Source organism: Panthera leo, chromosome B1, assembly GCF_018350215.1.
Source record: "Panthera leo isolate Ple1 chromosome B1, P.leo_Ple1_pat1.1, whole genome shotgun sequence".
NCBI lineage: Eukaryota > Metazoa > Chordata > Mammalia > Carnivora > Felidae > Panthera > Panthera leo.
Window position 1 is genome coordinate 49,773,298 of NC_056682.1, and position 12,263 is coordinate 49,785,560.

The 12,263-nt window shown below is 42.5% G+C and overlaps 1 protein-coding gene across 2 annotated transcripts in view; it reads right to left on the minus strand.

The window, feature by feature from the left end:
- Positions 1-652: 652 nt before the first annotated feature.
- FBXO16 (F-box protein 16) overlaps positions 653-12,263 on the minus strand; it is a 54,799-nt gene continuing 43,188 nt past the window's right edge. For both annotated transcript variants that reach the window (XM_042933884.1, XM_042933883.1), the window contains exon 8: positions 653-879. In XM_042933884.1, coding sequence (XP_042789818.1) covers positions 697-879 — 183 coding nt within the window. In that variant the 3' untranslated portion in view covers positions 653-696. The remainder of the gene's footprint in view (positions 880-12,263) is intronic.

The following is a 12,263-nucleotide window of genomic DNA, read 5'->3' on the forward strand; positions in this document are numbered from 1 at the left end:
TTCTGGGACCTTGAAATGGTACATGAGTAGGTGGTTTAGTTTAGAATGTATGACTAATACTTTTGCAGCTAAGTAACATTTTCTATTTTCCAAATTACTCTTTCGAGCCCACTTACGTTGCTTGACTATCAGTTATAATTCCTTCTTGGGAAATGTAATTCCTTCTTGGGAAACACCCCTCCGACCCACTCCTGGCCACATTTCTCCCCAGGCTTCTTTGTTCTCTGACTTCCAGATAGGTTTGACCAAAGCCAAGCACTGTCAGTGTCGAGGGCCAGGGAGTGAGAGGGGTTGAGTCTTCTCCCTCTTCCTTCCCCACTAGGCCTTGGTTTCTGAAGTGGCTGTGTTCCTGCACCACACAGAATACATCCTGTTGGATGGCCCCTCTCCTGTGGCTACAGCTCTTCCTGGGTTCTAGAACAACAACAGGCCCTTTCCCTTTTGCCTCCTCAAAAGCAGGCCATCCCTGCTAACCTGTGTCCCTTTATCAACCACATGGTATCTATCATCACATTTGTATCTAAGTGTGTAAATATGTCAGCACTTATGCCATGAATACCTTTCACTGAAATACTGTAGAATTCGCTATCCCAAGAAGGTACCTAAGCAGAAAGTTTCTAATAGATGAGCCAAGTACTATCCAACTCTCCAATGTGTAGAGCACCTTGTCATTTCTATCGAAATCCTTTCACAGGTTTAAACTGACTCCGGATCTGGAGCCTGGATGGGTATTGCCTGAAGCCCAGAGTGCCTCTGGAGATGCTGTGTGAGGATTTTCGTTGCTGCTTCGGTGGCTGGGAGCCCTGCCCACCCATGAGGAGACCAGGCGAGATGAGCAGGAACTTGTAGAGCAGGGCTGGGTTCTGCACTCAGGGATATCTAGGGAGGAAAAACACATCGTTCAAGTGACAGCCACCAAAACATCACAGAGGAAGCCATATAATTAAACTTATTTTAATGACACAAAACAGCTTTATCAAATTGTAGGGCTGGATGGGATTTAATGAGACTTCTCAATATGACCACCCTTAACCCCCATGCAATCTTCACCTTGAGCTAATAATAAGTTTGTCAGTCTCCAAAGTGCTTTCACAACCATAATTTCATTTGAACCTCAAGAAAATTCTGCAAGGTAGGTAGGGAGGCATTAGCATCTCCGTTTTACAAATAAATGGAACCGAAGAACAGGCAGTTTACGTGCCAGCCCAAGTTCACAGACCAGAAAGGTATTAGGGCCTGGTTTCGAGACTTGGGACTCTCAGGTCAGGTGAGCATAGGTAGAGTTCCCATATTTTCACTCACTACTAATCTGTGCATGCACACATTCGTTCTAAAAAGGCAAAGGCAACATATTTGGTTGACATTCCAACCAAAACTCACAGTGAGAAAGGATATCTCCTGGACATCTGGCCGTGAGCAAGAAAGGGAAGAGGGGAAGATGGGGAGAACAAGAGAAAAAAAGATACGAGCTGAGCTTGCAGGAGCAGGAGCAATGGAGTCTTGTAAGTTCCCTCTTGCGTTGGCCCCTACTCGGCAGAGAGACACAAGGAGACGGGGCAGGTATGCAGATACTGTAGCCTTCCCTGAATAAAATCCTGATCCCACAAGATTCCATATTCAGCTGGCATGGCCCAGCCGTCAGATGGTTTGTTATATCCCTCTCATGCTCTGCTGGGTACGTTTGCAGCAGAGTTTCTGTTAATCTGGAAGTAATCCTACTTTAGGCTTTGACAAATCAAAAATTGCTTCAGCCTAGGCGCCTGGGTGGCTCAGTTGGTTGAGCGTCTGACTTTGGCTCAGGTCATGATCTCACGGTTTGTGGGCTCGAACCCCCAGTCGGGTTCTGTGCTGACAGCTGGGAGCCTGGAGCCTGCTCTTGATTCTGTGTCTCGCTCTCTCTCTGCCCTTCCCCCACTCATGCTCTGTCTCTGTCTCTCTCAAAAATAAATAAACAAAAAAAGAAATTGATTTAGCCAATGACTGCTGTCTCCTTTTCTCTTCTCCAGGGAACCAGGTCCCTCATTATTCCACAAAGATGCCCCACACTGTCTGGTCTTGCCTCACACCCTACACTAGCCTCATGCACTCTATTTCTTCTCTACATCTAGCCTATCCTTCAAGGTCTACCTTCTCCAAGAAGCTTGAGTGTCTTAACCCTCAGGGATTTCTGCCTCAGCTGGATTCCTGAAGCCATTATTATTGAGACCTCAGATTTTGCATTAAACATATGTTCTTGGACATTTGTATTCATTCCTGGATGTAATTATTTGTGCCCTGACAGGACTGCAAACTTCCTGAGAGCAAAGCTGGAATCTTACACTTCAGTGAATCTATGGGTTCCTGCCTATAGGAGATCCATACATTTTTGTTGATAATTTTTCTGGAAAAAAGTAGGTAAAACTGGAATTAAATGTAGTAAGTTGTTAGACTTGGAGAGGAAAAAGGGGAAGAAAAGGGAGTAGGTAATCTTCCCTCTTTTGCAGCTTTCAGTGTTGTTTTAAGAGCAATGGAGAATAAGCATTTTCAGTGTTCTAAGATCAACATAAAGTAAGAGAACAGAGGTGTTCCTTTCTGCTATTTTAGTGACAATGAAGGTAAAAATAATACTTGTTGAATGAAAAAAAAGGACTAGTTCTCTGGGATACAAGAATGGGCTAGTCACACCTCACCTGTAACAGTTTCAAATTTAATCCTATTACTCTGCAAAGCTTATTTATCACTGCATTTGAGGATCTTCTTTCTCCTAAGTCCCCAGGGGAAAGTTCACATGCTGAGGCAGGCTCCTCTCAAACTCTCCTTTTTAGCCAAGCAGGTCCCAGGGATTCACTTCCCCATACCCACCATCCCCCCCACCCTTGGTAATTGCCATTGCCTATCCAGACTGTTGGGTTCCTCTTTCCTCTAAGATTGGCTCTAGAAAGATGGTCTCCATACATTCACCCTTTCTTTCTGTCCCTGAAAACAAGTTCGTAGACCCTCTTCATTTTAAGGCTTTAATTTCCATCATTGCAAGAGAAAAGATAAGATTTAAGGGAAAAACATGAGGAAGTTACATAAAGGGTATAAATCTGACAGTCTTGTACCTTGATCCACAGCATCTGATGATCTGGTTAAAATAACTGGCAATGTGTTTTATACCAACATTGGTTATAAGATAATAGAAAAATACACATTGGTCTCTGCTCCATGTTCCTGACACAGGGCTCCTCAAACCCTTATAATTTCCTGAGTGATAAGAGCACTGGAAGCATCTTTTGTTTTATTGAGGGGACTCTGGATGGGCTCCTGGATGGGGACTGGTCACCAGAAAGGCCAAGCCATGATTAGAAGCTTAGAATTTTCAGCCCCACTGACCATCCTCCAGAGAGGGGAGAGGAGCTAGAAATGGAGTTAATAATTGATTGTGCCTTGGTGCCGAAGCCTCCATGAGAATCCCAAATGGATGAAGTTGCTCTTACAAACAATGTTGTTATAAATTATCTTTACTTACGTGCAGGTCCATCTGCTGTAGCCTTTCCTCAGTCTATTCCCATGAAGAGGGAGGGAATCAGCTACCGATCTTTCTCAACTCACAATGGGGTTATGTCCCGATAAACACACCATGAATTGAAAATATTGTAAGTCAAAAATGCATTTAATACACCTAACTTACCGACCATGATAGATAGCTCAACCTAGCCTACCTTACACATGCTCAGAACTCTTACATTAGCCTACGGTTGGGCAAAATCATCAAACACACAGCCTATTTTATAATAAAGTGTGGAATAGCTTATATAATGTATTGAATTTTTTAAAAAAGTGAGAAACAGAATGGTTGTGTGGATACAGAATGGTTGTAACTATCAGCTGTTTACCCTCGTGATTGTGTGGCCGACTGGGAGCTATGACTCCCCGGCCTGCATCACAAGAGAGTGTTGTACTACATATTGCCAGCCTGGGAAAAGATCAAAATCCCAAACTCAAAGTATGGTTTCTACTGAATATGAATCACCTTTCACCATTGTAAAGTTGATGGTTAATCCTAAATCAAACCATTCAAAGCCAGGGACCATCTATCATTTAAATACATTTTTCTTGCTGGTTGAACTTACTGTTCTCTTTTCTTTTCTCTACACCCTACATGCGATGCTGCTGGAACCTATGACTCCGAGGTCAAGAGCATGTGCTCTACCAACTAAGCCAGCTGGGAGCCCCTTACTGTTCTTTTTCTAGAGATATTTACTCAACAATATTTCTTTAAAAAAATTTTTTTTTAATTTTCTTTTTATGTTTATTCATTTTTGAAAGAGAGAGACGGAGCACAAGCAGGGGTGGGGCGGAGAGAGAGGGACACACAGAATCTGAAGCAGGCTCCAGGCTCTGAGCTGTCAGCACAGAGTCCGACACAGGGCTCAAACTCACAAACTGTGAGACCATGACCTGAGCTGAAGCTGGACGCTCAACCAACTGAGCCACCCAGGTGCCCCTACCCAATAATATTTCTATGTCTTGTCAGCATGTCTTTAAAAGGGAAGACATTTATATGTAAAGGCCATGCTTTACATAACAGAAGTCTCCAGGGTTCTGTTCTTGTCCCACTTCCTAGGCAATCAGTACCTACATCTTCAATTGCTGGTTTTATATCTCTTGCCCCGCTGTCCCTCCTGAGCTCTTGGCTCATAAATTCAGCTCTCTTCTGAATATGTACACTGGTACTCCTACAGGTCTCTCGCACCTAGCATGTCCTGCTGCGTTTCCAGTCTCAGTGATGGGTGGTATGAGCATTAACACAACTGTCCAATCCAGATACCTAGGAGTTACCCCTTCCTTGATTGGAAGCTTTCCCCCTCCAGCCTGTAAGCCCCTGGAGGGCAGGGACTGTATCTTATTATGGTTGTATCCCTAATGCCCACCCTTGTACCTGTAAATATTTGTTGGATAAATGAATAAATATATGAATGATTTTTCCTCTTTCATTTCAGGGCAATGGCTAAAAGCACCTTGCAGGTGGACTTTGAAGTAGAGATAGAAAATTCTTATCTTCAAACTGGATGGTCATTTTATTGGGCACAGAAGAGTGAGAATGGGGAGAGGCTATGGAGGCTGAGTGACCCAAGAAAGGGTAGGACCTTATAGGAGGCTATGACCCAAGAAGGGCTATCAACCCAGGAACAAGCAGCTTGAATTGTGTATAGCAGCTTGAATATACTTCTGGGTATCACTCCCCACTTCAATTTTGTTTTCTGGTTCTCCATTCACATTATTTGCAGAAACTTGCAAATGATCATTGATACAAACAACACCACTGGATAAAACCAGGGATCATTTAAGAGAATAGACTAGGTAAGGAGTGTCTAGATATGGAAAACAGATAGATATAGTAACCATAATGACAGCCCCTGCTGTGTGTCAATCATCCTTCTAGAAATACCAGTAAAAACAATTGCACATATCTGACTGCCTTGTGCTGTGTCATACCTTTATTATTTCATTTAATCTTCCCAAGCCTGTGATATGGTAAAGAAAGGTAAGGAAGAAAGGTAAACAATCTTCACTCCGTAGGAGACCCTATCCACCTTCCCCTTTTACAAAAATCTACACTCAACACTTTCTTATGACACCCAGTTCAAGAGTAATGTGGTAATACTATGTATAAACATGGAATATTGTATTTGAAAATAATAAAGTCAGAAGTATTTTGTTTTAGTCATATAAACACAGCTTCAACTCACTCTTAGAAATTGTCTCAGCATAGGATATGGGTTGAGCAATAAGTAAGGGTCACTGGTGGGGACAAAGGTTCAGAGGACAGAGAAGGTGGCTGAGGAGTGCTCGCCTGAGAGGGGTTTCCTTCTGGGAAGAAAGTCTTAGAGTCCTGGATGCTTAATCTCCAGAATGGAGCTGCTTCCTGGATTTTTCAATCTGAGAATTCTGTGAGAAGGCTCCCTGCTGTCCTCCTGCCTACTTAGGATCCCAGATTGCTGCTCAGAGCCGTGTGGTCACCCTTCCAGGGGGCCCCTGCTTTGGTCAACCCTATGGAGAGGGTGTTCCCTTTTTGTCCTTGCTCACTCTGCTTCCCTGAGAAACGGAGGGTGTTAGGGAAAAATCATCAACAGAGTTTTAAAGAAGTCACAGGCTTGTCTTTGCTCTTGGTTTATCTTTTAAGGAACCTTGGGGTAGAGCTGTGAGCTGTGGAGGAAGACTAAGCAACCCCTAGGCAGGGTTTTGAAATTTAAATCCAAGACTATGTGATGGCACCATTCAGTCTCCCAAGTGAAGTAAGGTAGGGGTGTGTTGCAAAATGTGCATAGGCCATAAAGTTCCAATGGTTGTTTGTTAGTAATGATTGTGAACTCGGATTTCAAAACAGCCATGTCTTAGAAAATTGGCTTCTAATGTAGTTTGTGGTGAAATGCTATATTACTAAATGTTATACAACACACAAATATATATACTACATACATATATGTGTGTATGTGTTCATTCACATATAAATGTGTGTATGTATGAATGTGTGTGTGTGTGTGTATATATATATATATATATATATATATATATATACACACACATACTTTTTTTTAATTTTTATTTATTTCTGAGGCAGAGAGACAGAGCATGAGCGGGGGAGGGGCAGAGAGAGACACACACAGAATCAGAAGCAGGCTCCAGGCTCTGTGCTGCGCTGGCAGCACAGAGCCCGACGCGGGGCTCGAACTCACAAACTGTGAGATCATGACCTGAGCCGAAGTTGGTCGCTCAACCGACTGAGCCACCCAGGCGCCCCTATACTTTTTTTTTTTAAGTAAGATCTAGGCCCAAAGTGGGGCTTGAACTCACAATCCTGAGATCAAGAACCACATGCTCTACTGAGCGAGCCAGCCAGGCAGCCCACATACATATATATTTTAAACCCAGCAGTAACAGTGATTAAATACCCGTCATAACTAATATGTATATAACTAATAATATTACATAACTCACAAACATGGTTCTTCTCTTCTGATAGATCCCAAAGAGAAGCCAATTTGTGTAAAATATTTTATGTGTAACTCTTAAAAACAAGTAGCCATTATGCTACAGTCTAAATATTTAGTGAGGGGCGCCTAGGTGGCTCAATCAGTTAAGTGTCTGACTTCGGCTCAGGTCATGATCTCGCAGTCCATGGGTTGGAGCCCCGCATGGGGCTCTGTGCTGACAGCTTAGAGCCTGGAGCCTTTCAGATTCTGTGTCTCCCTCTCTGCCTCTCTCTGGCGCTCTGTCTCTGTCTCTCAAAAATAAATAAACATTAAAAAAATTTTTTTAAATAAAAAATAAATATTCAGTAAAAGAGAAGCAGGTAGAGTCACTCTTGTTGGAAATGCCAGGGTAATTTATTATGCAAAGCATCACAAAGAAGATAACAAGACAGAACAAGAAAACTATGCTCTTTTAGAGGCAAAGGATAAATGCAAAGACTCTAAGTAGTGGTCCTTCCTAAGAGTTAATTTTGCCCCCGGGATTCTTAGCAATTAGGCCCTTTCTTCTCATAGGCATCAAAAATTAACAACAACCAATATTGTAATTAGTAAGCAGAGGAGCACAGGTAGCACAGAATTCACAGTATTGAGTTCAACACACATGCACAGTTCAGTCTGAGTGTGGAATAAAAGACCCAATGTCGCTGAGGAGGGAATACATGTATGTATGTGCAGGGGCAGACTGTACAGAGACCATGCAGGAAAAAAAATAGGTAGCTCACATTTCAGCCACTATGGATGCAATCACTTTTCACATAGTGGAAACCATGGGGGAAAGAAAAGACAAAGGGAGCTAAAACTGAGGGCAAGTAAAAGTACAAGCGAGAAAGAGAAGCTTATTCCATAGGGGGGGAGCCTGCTGCCAATGTCCCTTGGCTGCTGCCTGACCTCTCTGCAGCTTTCACCATCAGTTCTCTCTCTCTCTCTCTCTCTCTCTCTCTCTCTCTCTCTCTCTCTCTCCTGCAGCCTCAGGCAGTGACCTGGTGGGATTTTGATACTGGTAATTGCTATTACCCACACCAGCTGCTACTTACTGAATACTTATTTGAGCTAGGCACTACTAAATGCCTTATACCCCCTCTGCTAACTCTGTGAGGTTAGTGTCATTACTAACTCCATTTTACAGATGAGGAAACAGAACCTCCCAGAGGTTGATAACTGACCCAAATCACTGAGCTAATAAAACTGGTGCCATGGGCCACCTGGCTGGCTCAGTTGGCAGAGCATGAGACTCTTGATCTCTCGGGGTCATGAGTTCAAGCCTATGTTGGGTCTGGAGCTTTTAAAAAATAAATAAATAAAATAGGGGCACCTGGGTGGCTCAGTCAGTTGAGTGGTTGAGCATCTGACTCCGGATTTCTGCTCCAGTAGGATCATGATCTCACAGTTCAAGGGTTTGGGCCTGCTTAGGATTCTCTGTCTCCCTCTCTGCCCCTCCCCCCACCAAAATAAATAAACATTTAAAAAACAAATAAAATTGTGGTATCAGGCATTGAACCTAAGCTGTTTGAGTCCCAAACCTATACTCTTGGTCAGCAAAGTGAAAGATAATATGGTATTTCTTTTTAAGTTTATTTAAGTAATACTCTACACCCAACATGGGGCTTGAACTCATGATCTGGATATCAAGAGTCTCATGTTCTTCCAACTGAGCCAGCCAGGTGCCCTGCAAGATAAGATGGTATTTAAGGAGAGAGAATACAAACAAGTGTTGAATACCTAAGATACACCTGGCATTTAGTCCGGACAACAATCCTGCAAGGGAGGAATCATTATTCCCATTTTACAGATGAAGAAATAGAGGCTCAGAAAGGTTTGGTCACTCACTTATCCAAAATTGTGCCATTTGGTAAAAGAACTCTGGTCTCTCTGACCACAAAGCCCATATTCTTTCTTACTCTGTATTCCAAATGGAACTCTCATGAGTTTCACTGATTGAGCTAAATAATTAAAGATCTCTCCTGTTGAGATTTCTAATTCTGCCCATCCAAACCAAATAAACAAACACCTGGGGAAGTCATCAGACTTTGAAAGAAGTCTATTAAAGACTGCCTGTAAGGAAACCACTGCATAGGTTTGTTTCGTAAATACTTCTGTTACAGTTAATTGTATTTTCTAAAGTTCAAAGAAAAGGATAGGAGACAGAAACCAGTTTCCATTGGTTTATAATCAGAACTCACCAGTGTAATTGATTCTTTCTGGTATTCTATGCAAAGTCACTTTAGTCACAGCTGTGTCCCTCTGGCATCAGAAGAAACCAGGGAATAAATGTGCAGGGGACTGTGGGGTTCTGCAGCTCCAGGCTTTAGTTAGACAGGAATGGACTTTAAAGATGGTGGGATCCAAACTCTCATTTTATAAATGGGAAAATGAAAACTCAAAGGTTGAGTGACTGCTAGTTAATTGTAGAGCAGAGGCCAGAAAACTGGCTTTCCTGATTCTTAAGCCATTGTTCTTTCACGACAAGAATCAGCTATCACTTTGGAGTATATTCTTTTTTCCTCCTCTTCTGATTCAGAGAGGGGATGAAAAAAAGGTGACAAAGCTTACAGAAGCATTTAAAAGATCAGGACTCTAAAAACCAAGTTAGCTTGGAAAGCGTTGGAAGGTAACTGCAGAAGCTTGAATTAGCAGAGTACAGAAAAAGATAAGGTCTTATCTAGAGCAATTAGAGTAAGCAGGCAATTAAAGGCTTTTGTTACTAGCATTTAGGTGAATGGTCTGAAACAGCAAGCTTTTTGAAATCCGTGGCCAGATCAGAACCTAGAAAGTGAGGACTTCTCTGATCGCCAAGAAAAAGCAGTGTGAGCTAAAAGGTACTTAATGTTTTTACACTTAACTTGGTAGGAAAAAGAAAAAGAAAAATGACATGAAACAAGATGTCAGCTGGGGTCCTCTGAGTTTACCTCCAGGTCCCAGGACGTCCAAAGCCCACCCTTCAGTTTTTGTGAATTGTCCCAGGAGGTTTTGTTTTTCCTGTCTTCTAGACTTCCGAGATCTTGCTTCCATGTGTAAATTGAGAATTTACTGTAGAGATGGAAGGCGGGGTTTACATCTCAGTAACAGCAAATAAATTCGGATCTGAATGGGTCCTGGCCTCACTTCCCGACCTGTCTCAGCACCTGGCTGGCTCTTTCTCCACCACTTCTCTCCCTCCTCCCAAGCTGGAAGAGAAACAACAAACTTCCTCTAATCTCCGGCAGAGCAGGTTTCCCTTCCTCTGGAGACCAGGTGCCTGTAACATCCAAGCCCTCAAGGTGGCATCCCTCCCCACAAGCTCATCAAAGCTTTCCCCCAAGGAGACAGCTCCCTCTTTCCCCTTCCTGAACAGGCATTGTAGGTCTGGCTGTTAAGATTTGGAGAAAAAAAAAAAAAAAAAGAAATTCCCATGTCTTTATACAAGATGGAAAATTTTCTTAAGATAGTACTTGCTGGGGTCCCTGGGTGGCTCAGGCAGTTGGGTGACTCTTGACTTGGGCTCAGGTCATGATCTCATAGTTCTTGGGTTTGAGCCCCATGTTAAGCCCCATGTCTGGCTCTGTGCTGAAGGCTCTAAACCCATTTGGGATTCCCTCTCTCTGCCCTTCCCCTGCTTGCTCCCACGCACACGCGCACGCTCGCGCTCTCTCTCACTCTCAAAATAAATAAATAAACTTAAAAAAAAATTTTTTTTAAAAGATAGTACTTGCTGTACTGTGGCGTTTATATATTTAAATTGCTTTGTTCTTTATGAAATTTTAATAACTAAGAGCAACGGACATTTCTTTATATAATTTTAATAAACAATCTTCAAAATTATAAAGCATTAGTGATCAGACCTAGGCTTTATTCCCATCTTCTATCAATGATTCACACCAGAAGGGGTTAAATGAAACAGCTGTAAAGAGGCAGCTTTAGAATTGAAAGCCATACATGGAAATCAGGTACCCTTTAAATGGGCAGGTTTTGAAAACTCAAGTCTAGTAAATAATACAAAACATCACAAGTTCACCGTAATACATGTGGATTTGAAACTGTTTCCCTAAGCAGATTTCTCTTTTTGGAGACATTTCTCATATTTGAAAACTATAAATCATGACAGACAAAAAGTGAAGAAGACGGGTCTCAGTAGCCTCATGGCCACGGTCCTGGAGAGATGACTTAAGGAATATTCTCTGTATTCTCTTATACTCCCGAGCTTTGTTCTGTTTCAACCCTTCCATTCCACAAAGCTCTACCTTTTCCAAGTATCCAAGTATTTTCTGCTTACAGGGGCAAGAAAGACTCAGTGTTCAGGTGTCAGGCACCTGCTGGGCAGAGCTTTGTGGGTCTGTCCTTCTCATCCTCACCTTAATAATATGCTCCCGAGTTCTGCCTGCTCCCGTTTCTCTAGTTCCTCCTGAAATCTTCCTACATACACCTATCTTAATGACGTGAGACCTTTCTATCAAATGAACACAGGGTTCCCTCTGCTGCAATTGCATGGGGCTTTGTCCACCACCCTCTCCATAGTGGCAATTCTCAGAGTTTTCCTTGCTTCTCTCCTTCTGTCCCCTAATTCAATTTCTTCAAAACCCATTTCCTCTTCTCTGTGGTCCCACATCCAGCATTTCCAAAATTTGCACAATCGCCTTGCATCACTTAGGAGGTTGCTTATTTCCTCTGAGCTACGTGGCCCACTGAGAGAGCAAACTGCCACTGCCTGGAGAGGGGGAAACCTTAGCCACATGCAGCCTCGTGGCCCAAACGGCCAGATCAGACTGAGAAAAAGATCCTAGCACACTTTTGGAGGGTTTAATTGTGCTTTCTGCTCCTTATCAAAAGTACGAAGCATAAATAGTGATTATAATTAGTACATTTACATAAACAACACAAGTAGATCACCACCATTGCACACTTCATTTTATTAATAGCTTCGTTGTTCTCCATCATTGTTTAATTTGCCCTGGTTTCCCTTCCAGCTTTAATTAGCACAACTTTTAAAGTTTATAAATATAATGAATTTTTTAACTTAAGCAAGCCCCTCTAGTGTGTGACAGATGGTTAATGTCAAAAGCCCATGGGGAAGGCTTCTGTTTAGCCTTTGATTTTGTTTTGTTTTTTAGGCCAGAGAAATGTTTGACTGTGCTGATAATTTGTAAGCATACATCAACCATCAACTTTTATGTGCTTTAAATTCCTGGCTCTCCCCTGGATTTCTCTTCTACTCCTGGCCCAGGAGGGGCCTGGAAACCAGGCAGAAGCATGCCTAAATGGCCTATGTGATAAGCCTCATAAAGTTATTTT